The 16,849-nt window shown below is 42.4% G+C and overlaps 1 protein-coding gene across 1 annotated transcript in view; it reads right to left on the reverse strand.

Moving 5' to 3' along the window:
• HDAC4 (histone deacetylase 4) overlaps window positions 1-16,849 on the reverse strand; it is a 193,990-nt gene that overhangs the window by 73,432 nt on the left and 103,709 nt on the right. The window contains exons 6-7 of the mRNA XM_054381416.1: window positions 14,625-14,746; window positions 1,779-1,919 (exon numbers count right to left, since the gene is read on the reverse strand). Of these exons, the coding sequence (XP_054237391.1) occupies window positions 1,779-1,919; window positions 14,625-14,746 (263 nt within the window). The remainder of the gene's footprint in view (window positions 1-1,778; window positions 1,920-14,624; window positions 14,747-16,849) is intronic.

A 16,849-nucleotide genomic window follows, 5' to 3' on the forward strand; every position in this document is an offset into this window, starting at 1 on the left:
TGAAAAATTCCCTTGGAAGGTCTCTCACCTGGAGCATGGCAGAGCTTCCACCATTTCTCCTTTCATTTTGGAAGGTAAATAACATCAACTTTTTTTCGCTGAACTTCCTTCTTTCCCATGTTCAGGATTTGCCCAATACCAGAAGAATTCCTAGCAGCAGCAGCAGTTCAGGCTGCAGCAGTCTGATAATTGCTCTAGGATACCCCAGGAGAAATGAGTCAGCTGTTACAATTTGGGGGATCAAAAAAAAATTCCTTCTTCTGTGGCACTATTCTGTACATACTACTTTGAAAATTTGACCTTTGCTACTTTACTGGAGGTACCTGTAAAGAGATTTTTTTTTTAAGAAGAAAAAAATTAAACCTTGCTGCTTTTTTTTGACTGTGCATTTGGGAACGCATCTTACTGCTAAGAAAACTCAGTGATGAATAACACCCAGCTGAGCACCTAACACTGCACTTCTCCATGGAAAGCAACTTCAGAGAGTCTAGGTGTTCTGAAAAAATTCTTCTGACTGCATGGAAAACATTAGCATTGTTTTCATGACCATGGCCACTAAGTACAACATGTTAGATCTCATTCATACTGTCCTAGATGTAGGAAAAGTACCTGACATTCAAACTGTGACTGTATGAAGATGTACTCTTCAAGAATTAACTTGTATTCCCTGAAGTGGGCCTTGTTTTAAAACTTCTTTTCCAGTCCTAAGTTCCCCCTCTTACTGTAACAACTCAGTTTTCCAGCCAGGCTCCAGGCTGGCTTATTGAACCAGGCCCATACTCACAGAGCACTAGGAGTTTCCACTGCCATGTCTGATGGCATTACTGGGACCAAAGGGTCAACCATCAGGACTTGCTTTATCCTAAACCCACATGACTGTAGCAGTACATGAGGAGCGAAGGGAATCTGATTTTCAGATCCAATATAAATTATGGTTAGCTGTCGGAATCATCTATTCCCTCAGCAAACAGAGAAGTTCTAACACAGAGCAGTGCACAGTTGTAGCAGGGTCCCCCAATACCACCTGGCTCTCTCAAGAGACCTTACTTAGAGTTTGTTTCAATGATGACTGGCTTTAAATCAAGCCAAGTCTGGAAAAGCTGTCACACAGTGGCACTTACAGAGAGGCATCCCTAGATGGTGCTAAGAATTAACTTTATGGTAATCTATATGATCTGCTTTACTCCGATCTGTCCTTACAAACTTCAGTCCCAGAGGACTTTTCAACAAAAAATTGTCAGATAAGTAGTCAGAAATATCAGGTATATATATAAAAAAATGCCTTACATGTTTCAAAACTTCAGCATAATTACTTAACAAGGAACCATGGCAGACTGCCCAAAGCTATGGGCAGAACAAACAGGTTGTGAAGCATTTACTGCCAGACGATGGCAGCCACGAGTGATGGCTTCCCCATGGGTATCAACAGGATCACCACTGAGAAATTTCATCTCTAAACAATCTGTTGCTGAAGGATCACGGAAGCACTTGGGGGAAAATGTGACACTCTGGTCATACAGCTGCATCTGCCTCTGGATGTCTTAAACTCCAAGAAACACCTCACTGAGTTGATAAAGCTGTCTCTATAGATGGGTAGGCAGCAGCCCAACACTACTGATGCCCACCTGCATCACTCACCGCTGAACTCTGCCAACTCCATACAGGTTTTGTTTGCCACACAAGAGATCCAGGCTGCACAATTAACTGGATGCAGAAATTAATTTTGGAAGGAGACATCTCACTGAGCCCGTGGCGGCCGGTGTGGGTTTGTTGCTTACCCGACGCACCTGTGACATCCAGCGGGCGCTTCTTCAGAGCGGTGACCACCGGCCCATCTTTCCTGCGCAGGAGGGGACTGCTTCGTCTCTCAGCAACTTTTTGCTTTAGTCTGGATCGTAACTTCAGGTTGGGTTCAGATGCTGAACAGAAAAAGGAAAAGCAAACGGCGTTTTGGTGAGTATGATTTCAGTAGGTTTTCCCTTGACATGAAGTCTGGGTTGCAGTTCAGCATTTGCAGAAGCCTAAACAAAATCAGCCATTTGACAGCATGTATTTGGAACAAAGACTTCTTAATACAAAGAACAGAGCCCTGCCTATGTGATATTTGAATTCACCGGCAATGAAAGTCATCAGCATTTTAATTAAAAACAACAATCATCCTGCAATGTCTTCTCTCAAATGAGGACAGATTTAGAATCTGCTGTGAACTCATTCAGACTACTAGCAGAAAGCATCACTCACATCCCTTCCATCTCTGTCGAGCTAGCTTCCAAGCCAGTCAGAAACCTAACTCACAGGATCAAAAACATCAACACAGGAATTGGTGACACAACCAAGATGTTGCCACTTGGTCAGCATGGAGCATCACCACCATGGGGCTGAGATGCTATCTGCAATGTCTTGCTGAAATGGGCAGCTCTACACCTTTGGAGTCATCCAACCCCAGGGTGAGCTATCTTAAGAAGGTACACCAGAGGAGAGGGAATACAAAAACCAAACCCCGCAACCAAAACACATGAACGTTTACATGCGGGTTTATCTCCCCAGAACAACTCACCTTGGAGTCAGATGAGCCTGTCAACTCAAGAAAAAGGGAATGATAGCCAAGGCCAAACCCAGCACCAAGGAGGAGGTTTATTTGGGGAGCAATTTCATTACATCATCACAGCCACAAGGTTAAATCCTTATCTAAAGCCACATCAAATACTTAGAAAATTCAGGGCTGCCAAGGATAGGCGTGCATGTATATTTCCTGAGACCACAGCCTGACTTGCTTTGTGTGTACATCATACATTTCAGACACACTTCTAAAAACTTCTCTTAAACCCAAATCCTGAGATTTCATTTCTCCAAAAGTCAAGGCGAAGCTCCTAGGAACCCCTTAATGCCTTTGAGTTAACGATGGCTGGCAGCACTGAACGCGTTTGCACGGCCCAGCTTATCAGGTTTTTAGAAAGGTAATGAAGCCTTAAGTCAAGACTCCTGCAAGATGATTTTCTCTGTAAACTTTCTGATCTCTTGAGTATACATGAAATATCTGCTTTGGTGCTTGAGGGCTCCTGACAGTTATGATATTTGTGAACTGGCCCAATCTTTTCCCTTCCTCAACCTCTTAACAACTCTGCAGCTTAATGCCTTTGAACTGGCAAATCCTGTGCTCTCACCATTAACTACTGATACGCTTGGCTCACTACACTCCAGGGCCAATAATCTACATTTCTTTAGAAGAATTAAAATGGGGTTTACAAACTGATTTGAATTAACTAAGCCTGGCTCAGATATATTTCCCTACAGTTGACCATTGGGTCACGTAAAAGATCAAGCTTGACAATGTTAATTGCAGGCTCAAAAATCAGAAGGCTGATGAATTCGAGATCAAATGCCTATAGTTAAGCCATCAAAACAGTCCTTTGATGAAACTTTTGGAAGGGGAGAAAAAAAGGGGGGGCGCTTTTCATGAATGTTTTGGCCAGAAAAATGCATGCAAGAGATAAAGGGAGCAATAAAAAAATGTGTCAGACTCTTCAACAAAATGCATTAGCAACGGGGGAATCATCTTATAGGGCATTTGCATATAAAATGTCAGGGGACTGAATGCAAATCTCTTATTTGCTCAGAGGGCAGTATTAGAAGAGTGGACTAGTTGAAATGCAAGCATGCACTCTAACTAGCTACTTTACAAAGTTCTCTTCAAAACAGAAGTTGCCTTATCATTTTAACAGTAGTCTTTGGAACATGAACGTTCAGTACCTCATCTCACATCCTTTAATTCATAGCTTAAATTTGCTCCAAATACCGAGTATTAGCAACTGCCGTGAAGCTCCGGTCACGACTTTGAAGAACAAAGGTGAACATGTCACAGCTAGATGCTGATGCATCCCTTTAGATACATCTGCACTGCAAGACAGCCAATGAAATACAAGCCTATGCCACAGCTGTTGAAAGGATCTGTCTTCTGACAAAGAAAAACATGACAATAAAAACTGTACTTCAGCGCAAGCTTTATTAATATGTAACTTACACCCTGCATGGTGTTTGTCTGAAGTATGTTTTCTCTTGGGAACAGACAAGTAATTGTGCAGCTTTCAAATACAGAGAATGAATTGGTTAGAAACAGCTTAAAAATGGGCAGGGAAACAAAGTATTTGGGGTCATGATTAACCAACACAACCAGATATGTCCTGTATGTAAAGCCACAATAAAAAACATCCTTCCATGTAACAGGAAGGGATTGAATGTAGAAAATTGCAGCTTTAAAAGAGAAAACACCTCAAGTTATGGTGAAAGCAGCATGTTGTCATTTGTCAGACAAAACTATTTTCAGGCAAAACTATTCTGTGTATTTCTCCTTCACTTCCCCAGTTGGAGGATCAAGTTTTGAAACACCAAACAGTCTGTTTAAAGAACTGCATTTCTTTAGTTCACTCTGATTTTGTTGTTTATCCCTCAGATATAATCCCAAATCTAACATGTCATCAAGACCTCAGAGAGCATAATCCCTTCATGCTGGGTGCTATATAGCCCAAAGTAGGTGAATTAAAATTCAGCACAGGCAGTGCAGAACAGTCTCAAATTCAAAGAATTTACATACAGCACATTTTATAATGGAAGATGTACCTTTCAACAGAGCCATTTACAAAACTCAAACCAACAATTTAAGCTTATTCAGATGATTTTTAAACTAGTACAGAATTAAAAAAATATGTTTCTAAGGTAAAGAGAGCTGTCCTTCAAATGTGTAAAACAGGAATTTAAGCAACATTAACCATCAATACCAGACAGTCAACAAAGGTTCAGTGTTCTCTCAGAAACAACAACTCCACTGAAAATCTCCATGTGTCAACATGCACAAACAAAGCCTTGCTCCCCAACACTGCTAACTAGTGTAAACTTCAGAGAACTGGAGACTAAATTATGAAACTTACTGGTCTCCTACATCTTAAGGTGAAATCTTTTAAACAAACACTATTTGTTATCAAAAAATCAGTCTGATTCCTGTTTAGCAAACAAATGAAGCTCATGCCCAAGTCTGAGTCAGCTTCCACAAAGCCAGTGGGATTTCTTAAGCAGTGACATACTTAATTTGGCCTATAATAGGGATTTATACAAAGGCTATTTTGTTTTCCTCTGAGTAAATTAGTAACTAGAACATAAGCCAAAAGCTTCCCTAGTTTTCACAGGCTCCAAACCCGAGTTACCCCTGTTGTATGTCATTTATTGCAGCAGGACCCATGCAATCCAATTCTTCAACATTTATGTCATTCTCATTGTTTTCTTCTTAGAACTGCATCCCCTAAGCTGCTGAACTAATCTGACATTAAGTCTATGTAAGTCAAAAAACACAAAGTCCTGAGCAGAGTTTGCCCTGTTCCCATTACCCTTCCATGTTTACAAAAAAAAAAAAAAAGGCAAACAATGCACCATGAAAACTCCAATTCCAGATCATTAATTTCAGCAGCTGGGGACTGAGAAGGGCTATTATTCTTTTAGTATTATTTTTAAGCTTCATATTAAGCCTCATCAGCCAGGTAAAGGCCAACACCATCACTTAGTACCTCTCTTATGTCCAGGTAAGCCCATGGGTAAACAGAGGAGGAGAGAGACAGCTGTCTGAAACTGGTCATTTGCACAACCCAAAATTTTAATAAATTATCTTTTGCTTACGCAGGAGAAACCACATGTTCTGCAGCTGAGCATTTGCTCCTCATTCTGTGGCTTCTTTGCCCCCTGTCTGGCTCTATCCCAGACATTCATTACTGCTCCTCCACATACACGGTGCAGTCTTCTCTCCTAAAGGAGTGATCATGACCTATCTAGTAAGGACAAATTGGTAAAGATGGACATGTCAAAGTTCACCTATGGTCAAGCAAAAAACTAGAAAATAATTTCACTATTACTTCTCTGAAGCTCAAGTGAGAGTGATGTTCTTGATTGTCAATATTTGTAGGCATCAGCATGGACAGGGAACAAGAACAATACGGTCCCTCACAACTGTACCTAGTGGAAACAAGTACCACAGGACAACAGTGTCAGCAGAAAATTGCCAAACTAAAAAGAAAAACAAGAATAAAACCAAGAGGCAGTTCTTCTGCAGAAACAAACTACATTTTTGTGATCTTGGTACCATCTTGGGTGGCATCACCTTCACCTGTAATAATATATCTAGGAACAAAGGTACCTAAGCAGGAAGTGCTAGATAAAGATAGTTGCTGGATTTTCCTCCTTTTGTCCTATCTCTGTGTTGCCTCAAGTGCTATGCAAGAGCTCTGTGGAAGGGCTATATTAGGGAAGTACTGTGTCTCTGAAATGAAAACTTACTACAGGCCAGCACTTTTCATGCTGGAGTTTAGTAGTCGCAGCATCTCAGCAGTAGAAAGAAGGTTTTAACACCCATTAAACAGAGCACACAACGCTGACCCTCTGTACAGCTTGGCTATTATTTGCTTGTCTGACTACAAAACCACGCGAAATTGCAGCGTGACAGAGCACCGCAAAGGTTTCCGCTGTGCGTAGCCAAAACTGGACTAGAAAAATAAACACATGGAAATGTCACATCTTGTCTGTCTTTCCCTTTCCAAAGTCTAAATAAAGACAGCAGCTCTGCACAGTTCAAAGTATTATTTGAGAGGAAAGATAAGAGACGTGAGGAAGGGGATAAGGACTAAAAAGGAGAGAATGAGATCCTCCAAGCAATTTTCTCCAACAAAATGTTTGAAACAGCACTGAGCTCTGCAGAAGGTAGGAGAAAAAAACCAGGCAATTTCTGTACAGTAACCAAAAAGCTGCAGTGCTTGTGTCAGAGGGAGCTCTGGCTGCTGAACATGAGGACATGCAGTAGCTACAAAACCAGGGAGACTCCAGCAAGTGACCCACAGTGCCACAATTTTTAAGGACAATCTCCTTACATTAAAGTGAGCTTCTCCCAAAAAAACCCTACAGGCTCTCAAGAATTCTGCTGTATTTCACTGAAATGTAATTTAGTAGTATATAGAAGTCCAAAGGGGGTTAAAAACATATGTGCTGGTGTCCTCTCTGCTCTCTGTCAGTCCCATGGACCTACCACATCTGTTCTGTACCTAGAAACCTTCTTGTCATGGCTATGATGACTGATCCCATGCCTTGCCCTGCCAGCTCTGGGCAGTTTGCCTTTTTCCCTTTCTCCTTGTTCTGTCCCGCAAGCATCTCTCCTCCCCCTGCCTGACACTGTGCTGTTCCTTTGGGAAGGAGTGACCTGCCCTACTTCAGCCTCCTCCTGCCCTGGATGCTCTTCCAAGTTAACAAAGCAACATAAACCACATAAATCAGTCTCACACTGTCACACATGGTTGCAAACCACTGAGGGCCAGGAGGGAAATGATGGACCAAGAAGCCAGAAGGACATGCCTCTAGAGACACATAGTTTTCTTAGAGCTTGACTGTTGCATTTCAGTTTGGGAGTTATCACTCCAAGCTACTGCTCTGGATGCCATTCATGTGGTGCTTGTGGTTAAAAAGCTATCCCATATAGGACAGGCATGTATCCATCATCCTGTCCTAGCTCAGACTTGATTCATCTTTCTCATAGATGCAGTGGTCCAGAAGCTGAGTGTCTCAGCTCTGGCCAGAACAAATCTGGGGGTGTGTGTATATATATATATATATGTATATATATGTATGTATGTGCGTGTATATATATCTCTGTATGTATGTATGCATGCACATACAGAGGTGAAGCTGTGCACACTATTGGCACTCTCTGGGTAGCAGAGATAGAGCTGAGAGTACCAAGAAGGAGAAGGGTGGGTTCACTGAATGACTGAGGGCTAGATCCTAGGCCTCCTGGAGTCCCTGCTCCCTAAGGTCAGATTAAACCAAAAGACTGTGTTCTGTCAAACGGGCTAGTCTGAAGAGCTATTCTGCAGCATCACAGGAATAAAGTGACTTTTGTCTTTAATAAGCTATTTTTGGATTAGAGAGACTGACTTGGAGCAGAAAAGGGTATTTATAACAATAGGGATTTCTCATGCAGGTCAGTGCCTCCTCTCAGCAGAGCACACCCCAAGGCAGTGCGTGGGTCCCTGAGACACAGTGAGCCGCCCAGGAAAGGCAGACCTCCGACCACGTCAGCTGGAAGGACAGCGTGGGTGGGAAAGCAAAGATGCTTTCGAACTTGAGTGACACTCCATGCCATACAAAGCTCAAAGATTTTCTCTGAATTATACTCCCACACTACACTGGGATTTCAGCCTACTCTATTTTCTGCTAAACAATCTTTGTCATAAAACAAACCACTTAAAAGATTCCAATAATCAGAACCAACTCAGAGAGGTATTGTGCCTTTCCTGAAAATGCAGCATTTTAATTATTGACAAATCCTTTCATTTGCCCTTTTCTTTCTTTAAATGCAAGAAGTTCAGAACAACTTCACCTGCTTAGCTGCAAGTAATATTCAAACAACTCTGTGTTTCTGCAGTACTGCAGAACAACAACACAGTATGCTGGATGCTTTCCTTTCTCAGGTACCTCTGTTTTAGATGGAAAAAGATGATTAGCAAGCAGGAGAGAAGTGCCTGTCCTTGGGCTTCCCACGGTGAGCCAGTGAGCTTACATTCTGCACAAGCCCTGATTTGTGAAGCCTACTAGGATGTGCAGGTAGGGAAGCGCCAGCCATCTGTTTCATGGCCAGCTCTGGATGGGGGCAAGTGATCAGGACCCTGCAGCCTAGGTACAATCTCACCATCACCCAGGGAAGTGGTTGAGTTGTCATCCCTGAAGGGATTTAGAAGATGTGTAGATGTACTGATGAGGGACATAGTTCAGTGGTGGATTTGGCATTGCTGGCTTAATGATTGGACTCGATGTTTGAAAAGGTCTTTTCCAAACAAAATGATTCTATGACTCTAAGTGCAAGGTGGGACTTGGATGAAGTCATTGTTCTCAACCTGCTCATGTTTGAATTGGCCAGAAGAACAACACTGACCTTTTCTATTTTTCAAAGGTGGTTGGTGGGCTGGAAGCAATAGTGATTGCCCGGACCATCAGCACAGGAGATGTATTTGTCAGTAGGTCCCAAATGGTGGTGAAATTCAGGAAAATCACTGGCCAGGACAGCCCTCCAAGTGGTAGATGGACCAGGTTCTGCTTGTTTACACTACAGGTAAGTACAAGGAAAGGTCTCCTTTTTGTTGCATTCCTCCATTCCTTAAAGGAAGTCACTGGAGCAAGGGGGTGCATAAGCCATAGGCTGACAATGCTGAGGTAAAACCTTCCCCTTAGACCTTTTCTTTGAGTTCTTAACTGTGTGGGCTTTCAAGGTCAACTGTTTTTCCCTCTATCACTAGCCCTAAAACACAATACCTGATCTATAAACAGTACTCCTCCGTCTTCATGACTTGTGCAGCAGGCAAGAGGCATTGCTGAGACGGGAGGTTTTCAGGTAGGATACTTGTTCATCCCTGGTCCCCAGAGAAAAGGAGCTGAAAGAGGAGTCTGTGACACCTACTTGTCATTTCTCCCCAAGTACATACCACACACACGCTCCTTTACTACCTAGGCAGGAAATTCAGAGACATGGATTTGCCAAAGATGTCTTTGTAAGCTGCCAGTCTGGCATTTGATTCAGTCTAGCTTTGCAAGTAGTGGAAACTCACACTCCGAGATGCCATCCCACAGCTCCACAGTGAAAACATATTTGAGACCACAGGAATCCTTTGCCTCCTTAAAATCTTCATGCCCATCAACATTCTCCTGATCTTTACCTCCCCAGTGCAGCCAGCTGTGATACTGGAGGTAAAGGAAAAGCCAGGACCCAGGGTCTCAGTGATGCTTCAGAAAACACTGACCCTGGCTAAAGCAACCGTGGGCCAAGCACCCTAGGAACCAAGCCAAAGACACCAAAACCCAGCCACCATTGCTCTTGGTGGATGCAAGAGGTTTTCTTGCGCACAGTGAACCACAGCACTCTGGCAAACCAGAGGGTTAAGAAGCACAAAAACAATAGTGCATGTTTGATAACATCAGCTTTGTCAAGAATCCCACCTCTCTTGACAGATCTGTCAGGAGAAAGGTTTAAAGACCAGAAGTCAGCCCAGGGCAGGGGAATTAAGTGGCAGCAAAGTCACGTATCTCTTCCCCATGGGCATGAGGAAAGCCAAAGAAAAGCAGCTGCCTTGGGAAAGGTTTGCTTTATTCAATAGCAGGAGCAAAACCACAAAGGAGACTTGAGCCATGTATCTCTTCCCCATGGGCATGAGGAAAGCCAAAGGAAAGCAGCTGCCTTAGGAAAGGTTTGCTTTATTCAATAGCAGGAGCAAAACCACAAAGGAGACTTGAGCCTGCTTCACAATCTGCATGGGAGCTACAGATGTGGCCATTTTTACACTTAGGACTTTGGAGACCCCTTTTACAAAAGAAATGAGCAGGTTTTCTCACTTCCAGGTCAAGTTTAAATATAGATTCAGGGAAATATTTCCAGTTTAGGCATTCCAACAAGCTGGATGCGTGTTGGCCAGGCAACTCTAGCAGGTGCTGAGCTTGGCAAAACTTCCCCTGATTTCAAGAACAACTAATTGAAATGCTGTGACTTTTGTTAGAAATCCTGTCAAGTCTCAAAAACACAAGGAATCCTTATCCTACCCCTATGCAGGAGTAAGTAGGAAAGCTAGTATCTGACAGGATATGGCCCAGTCATGCACAAGACATCAAAAAAAAAACCCAAATCAAACAATGCTCCCTGTGTAAACAAGAGGAAAAGTATGCTAAAAAGTTCAGTAATCTCCTTTCTACAAATCTCAATAATGGTGGTTGGGTCAGCTTTCTAATTAGGAGTATGTTTTAATATGGCCCCTGCTCAATTTCCAGAAAGCAGGGAACATCATGAACCACCTTGTTCCTGGAGAGAAAATTAGGACACCTTATTCCTTAGAAATGCAAAACTGACAAGCTAGGCTAAAAGTAACTTCAGCAGCTCTAAGAAAGCTGTTGACAAACAACTCCTGGGGTTATCAGAATAGACTACAAAAGACTGCCCCAAACCAGACACTAAAATCTCTCTGAAAGGATTCTCTAGAGAATTTTCTGAGAGGGTTCCAGTACAGCACTAGAAGACATTAAATTTGGAAGATATCAGCCCTGATCTGGGGCTGATCACTTATATTTTCCCCTCTCAACAGCTGTCAACCAAATGCATACGCTAAGCATAAAGGAAACTACACAAAAGGGGAAATAGAAATCCCCATGCTAATCCATTTACTTAACAGCAAAAACTGAGCAGCACCAACCAAACTGTTCTCAGTTCACTCAAAAAAAGGAAGAGCCCCAAAGTGGTTATATAGGGGCAAATTGGTGAAATGCATCCCCAGCCACACTAAGAACAGGATTCAAGCAATTAGCAATGGCAGTAGCCTGACAGGAAAACAATTTCATGCAGAAACCAAATGGCCAAGAAAGTGGAACATAATTTAGTAAAACAAATCAGAGGGGGTAGGATTTCAGGGGACAGAACACATTAGGAGTGTGCTGCAGGCACTGACTGTTTCCCATGCTGAACATTTTCAAGCACTCTTAAAACATCATTCACACACACATTTCCTTCTACCAAAAGGAGCACGGCCAGGTCACCCAGTCCCTCTCACAGCATTCACAGTTGGGTTTCAGACTAGCAAGATATCTCCAGTGTGCGCAGAGGGATAACCTGTGACATCATGATGCCTGAAATAAGAGTAAAGAAAGTATTCTTAAAATCCAGTGCAATGATATATTTATTCTTCCCTAAAATTTCTCAGTGTGAAGGACACTGCCAGCTCTGAAAATGCACCTTAGAAGAAAAGATCACTCAAACTGCCTTCCTGTAGCCCTGTAAGTCACCCTATTCCTAACAATGATGTTGGTCAGATTCCAGCCCTGGTAATCAGAACTGTATTGTGATGGACTCTGTTATTTGAGTTATTTGCAAATATTTAATCAAATTTAATAAAAGTGGACTACATGATATGGTGGTTTTAAATTACAAACAAAAGGCAGAGTTTTCCCTGGTGCCAAAAATTTGAAAAGCTCACTTGTAATAAAGAACTTTATTTAGGATGGACTCCAGCCTTTCTTGCCTTTTGTTTACACCAGACTGTTCAGAAGCCTTTCTTTTCCAAGCAACTTAACATTCTTGGCAATGGGTTTCTGCAGGATATTGCTGTGCCAGAGACTGAAGTGCTGCTGCATTGAAAGGAAAATAAAAGAAAACATTTTTTTTTTTTTCTCTGAACCTTGCAAGTGAACTCGTTTGTATCACAGACCGGTCCCCAAGAGATTAATGCTGGTGACCAGAAAGAACAAGCATCAGCTTTCTGGAAAAACAAAACCAGCTCAACATCTTCCTGTTCTAAAACAACAATGATTTTGGTGCTTCCATTTTTAATAATGTGATTAGATACATTTATCAACCTTAATTCACTCTGTCTGACAGAGCTTTTATTCAGCCAGAGTCTTATTCAGAGCTCAGTCTGGGAAACAGCAAAGGGCTGAGATGTGCAGATGCTTTCCTGAAGAAATTCCTTTCTGTAATCCTGGGAACAAGAAGGGTGACTGATCCTCAAACCCAATCTGACAAGTAGGGTTCCCTGAAGTGATGAGCAAGGGAGGTTTTGGAGCATGTCAAAGCCTGTTTACACTGTGGGGATGCAAACACCCCAGAAATGGATCACCTGGTTTCACAAGGTATAGCAAAGAGCTAAAACCCTCTTGGAATCATGCTGTTCACAGGCCCTAAGTGATAGGCACGGTGCCAAGTGAGGTTTTCCTGTATGGAAATGCTGTCACTTCCCAGAGGAGCCTGAAAGCCTTCAGCGGAGGAGAAGCAAACAGCAGCAACAGCTGCTAGCAGCCCAAGCTTAAGTTTCTCCTCCCAGGCAGATGTGTACACCAAGCACATCTTTGTGCTTCAACAGCTTTAGAGCTGAACAAAGTCTCCTTTGAAGGAAGTCCTCCAGTAGTGTTCACCCTCCCTACAAAAGGCAAAACCCTGAAGCCCAGACACCATCACTTCAGCTGTCTCAGGCACTGACGACACAGCAGAATCTACCACACATAATGGGGTGTATGGTCTTTCACCTATGTAGAAGCAGAGATTAGAGGAAATTAGAGGATCAGCAAATCCAGTTTTCTAAACTCTGCTTTTGGAGTTACCTAGATAAAACACAATCAAAACTACACCATCAAAGGTACAGAGTGAGCCCAGGGGGCAAAAAAACAACAAACAAACGTATCCTGTAAAGGGCTTGCCCATTTTTGATTGATTTCTTGTGCAGCTGAAATGTTTGGCCCTTGTCACCCAAACCATCATGCACAGGAGGAGGAAGACAGTTTACTGCACAGCAGATGGGAATTTGTCCACGAATCCATCCAGTAGGCCAGGTGCCATGGTCCAGAATGAGAAGTTCCCCAAAGAGCCTTTCAATGTGCAGAACTGGGAGGCAGGAGGCATAAGGCAGCACTGTGAGAGTGTATTTTTTTCCCCATCAGATGGCAAAAGAATAAACCCCCCAAATTTACAAAAGTAAGAATTGTGTTAAAACCATTCAATGTACCTAGGACCTGCTCTAATTCTGTTAGGAGAATTGCCATGAGAATACCTACATCCCTCCCTAAAGGGAAAGGAGGGGCTGCCAACTCTTAGGAACTGATTTAGGGCAGCTGATTTGAGCAAAAACTGTAATAAATCCACAGGAAGATTTGGTTACACACCATCCTCTTTCCTTATTCCAAAGACAATACACTTTTTGACTACTGGTGCTCATCCTTCCATGTTTGAAGATCCACAAAGCATACCTGAGAAATAGCTGGTGCCACCTGCAGAAGATCATGCCTTTGTTTTCCTCATACCTCTGCTGCCATCTGTTCAGAAAAGTTTTTTTCCCTGTTCTGAAGCAGTTTCTATCACACAGGACTGTCTGCAGCATCCATGCAAGTAGCATTGCTCCCCAGACTGGGACGAGCTCATGGAAGCTCAGCTGTCCCCCAAAGGAAGCAGTTGAGGACCATGAGCTGGCCAGGTTAGAAGCTGAGGCTGTGCTTGTTTAGGTATGTGATACAGAGCTGAGAACCACAGCCAACCAAAACAACCTGGTTTACATAATATATAGTTGAGAAATAACTGACCTGCTTAGCAACCATGCAGAGAAAAACCTAACTGAGAAATAACTGTCTAGGTGTGAACCAAAACCCTTGCAGGAAGTCCCAATGCTTTGACTGGCAGAAACATTTTTATTTATTTTAAGTATAAACTTGTATATAAAATGCAAATCCCAGAAGAAATGAACTTTTCTCAGTACTTTTATCACTCACAAAAAACATACTTTGACTTCAAACACCCAGACCTTTATATTAGCTTTGAGTCTGTGAAAACACCTCACAAACTCTGACACACAACACAGTGCTCCTGCCTGCAGCTTTCCAAGTCCTCACACCCCCAAAGCAACTCCAGCCTCTTCCTAACATTGCACAGATGAAGGACAAGCAACATGGAGTGGGTGCTATTAAATAAATCAGCCCATAAAATACATTTTTTTTTGTAATATAAAAAAAAAATTAAAATATGAGGCCCAAGCATTAGAGCAAAGACAGCAGGCAACACAGAAAACCAATGCAAGCGCTACCTGTTTTTCTGAGTGGGAAGTCATCTTTGGAATCATACATCCCCAGTACAGGGTGATTGTAGGTGCCAGATACGCCACTTTGGGGTGGGGAGCTCTGGTCCAGAGAGCTGTGCTGTGTCTTCCTGCACAGAAGGAAAGAAAAAGAAAAGTGAGAAGTTTTGCTCGAATGACACACCGAGCCAACAACTGAAGCTTCACCTTCAGTTATTAGGGTGTTATCTTAGACAGTAGGGAACAGTGCCAAGGAAAAGATCTTGGTACTAACTTTCTCTTTCTAGGTGCTCATACAGAAAAGACACTGAAGTCTAATATACAGGCAGGTAACCAAACATATGCTTGATTTTCAGTATTAGAACTACCCTGTTGAGCACGAGCTAGAGCTAAGTCATGAAGGTATTTAATCATGAGTATCATTTTTAGCCTGTACTTGGGCATGGGTTTTGCTAAGTCATATTCATGAAGCCAAGCATGGCTGCTGTTACTGCCCTCAACCACAGCACGAATGAACAATTTCCCTTCACTAAATAAAACCCAGACATAGCATGCAGAGTCTAGGGATAAAACAAAACCCTGAAGGACATGCACATGAGATGCCACGCGTTTAAACTGGCTGACAGCAGCCACGCTTCATAGGTGGTCTTCTGCCTTTTTGCTCTACTGACTCACAATCCAAGGACACAGCAGAGATGGGGCCAAAGTACTCAACACCTTTCCAGATTAGCTTCTCAAAGCTGATAATTTATAGCTTTGTTTGAGCAGGCTGCTTGAAGTAAATTACAGTCTGTTTGCTAAGAATATTAAATAATGAATGAGTTTTCTAAGCCTCCTACCAGTTTGTTGGCTGCATCTTTCCTACTTAATGACTTGTGCCCAGGTTTTGCTGTTTCTCAGGAGCTCTACCAACCCTCATCACTACAGACTTCAGGGAGTCTCCAGACTGTGCGTGTTAGCAGAGCAGCTACATCAACAGAATAACTGATTTAACCATACGGCTATCAAACAATCTCACATTTTGATTTTAAATAAACAGAATTTAAAGCTTGGATTACTTCTTCAAAATACTGAAGAATATGAAACAATAGAAAGAGAGCACTTTGTCAGAAGTAGTTATCTTTGAAATTTTACAGTGCCTAATAATCTGGCATTCTTGAAGCCCTTGGTTAAAAATATTCTCCTACAAATGGGTCTTTACGGAACCAACACGAGCCATTTCCAGTTGAAAATTACAGCAATTCATCCAGTTCCTTGAGCAGTATGTCTTCAGAGCTCACACCAGAAATAGGTTGTTGGTGAGATACACAGCATCAATTACACAACAAGTTACACAAAAAATAAAGGGCTAATGAAACATTAGGAAAATGTATCAGGTTTGCTACATGGTTTGGTTACAGAAAACCTCTTTTTCTGCATCTTCGTTTTCTATACCACAGTTCTTACCAAACTGTGATTCACTGTGGTTTCCTAATCCTCCCCCAGCTTTATATTCTAAACTTTTCTGTCCACAGAGGCAGAATAATTTCTTGGGGTCTTACACAGTTGCATTTTTCATTAGCATTTGCACACGTCGTGTACTCTTTTACATTCTCACCAATAAATGCCCACATACATGTATGGTTTCATCATCACCTGAAATCAAAACAGCACCAAACTGAAAAATATTTCAATCCCTCCTGAAAACAGGAGCTGCTTTCTCCTCCCAGATCTGCTCATACTGTGAGAAAGCAGCACAGTATGATGTTTCACAAACAGGAAGCCTGGACGCTGCAAGCCAAGGCTCTCAAAGCCATCGTGGCACACAATGACATTTTTTTCTCTTGCCTATACAAGCAATAGACTTCTCTTTCTCCTTGTTTTTTTCCCTTTTTGTCACGACTTAAGCTGCACAATCATGTACATTGAAGCTATTTTCATCACTCTGTTGGGGAATGCATGAGGAACTCAAAGGGCCTGTTTAGATGTGCTTCGAGGTTGCTGAATGACAGATATTTAACTCTGCAAACAGGAATACATTATATGGCTGGAGGCCTGGGATCCAACACCCTACACAGCTTCGAGCAAAATCCACTGGTCTGCATGCCCATTCAAGAATTTCAGAGGTCTTGAAAGAGATGGAATTGTACACTAAATCGAGCTTGCAGGCATTCCTGAAAGCACATACCTTCATATAACACATCCCATGCTCTTTTGAGCTGTGAGGTCCTTCAAAAGCCATGTGCACAGCAAAG

The sequence above is a fragment of the Indicator indicator genome, chromosome 5, assembly GCF_027791375.1.
Source record: "Indicator indicator isolate 239-I01 chromosome 5, UM_Iind_1.1, whole genome shotgun sequence".
NCBI lineage: Eukaryota > Metazoa > Chordata > Aves > Piciformes > Indicatoridae > Indicator > Indicator indicator.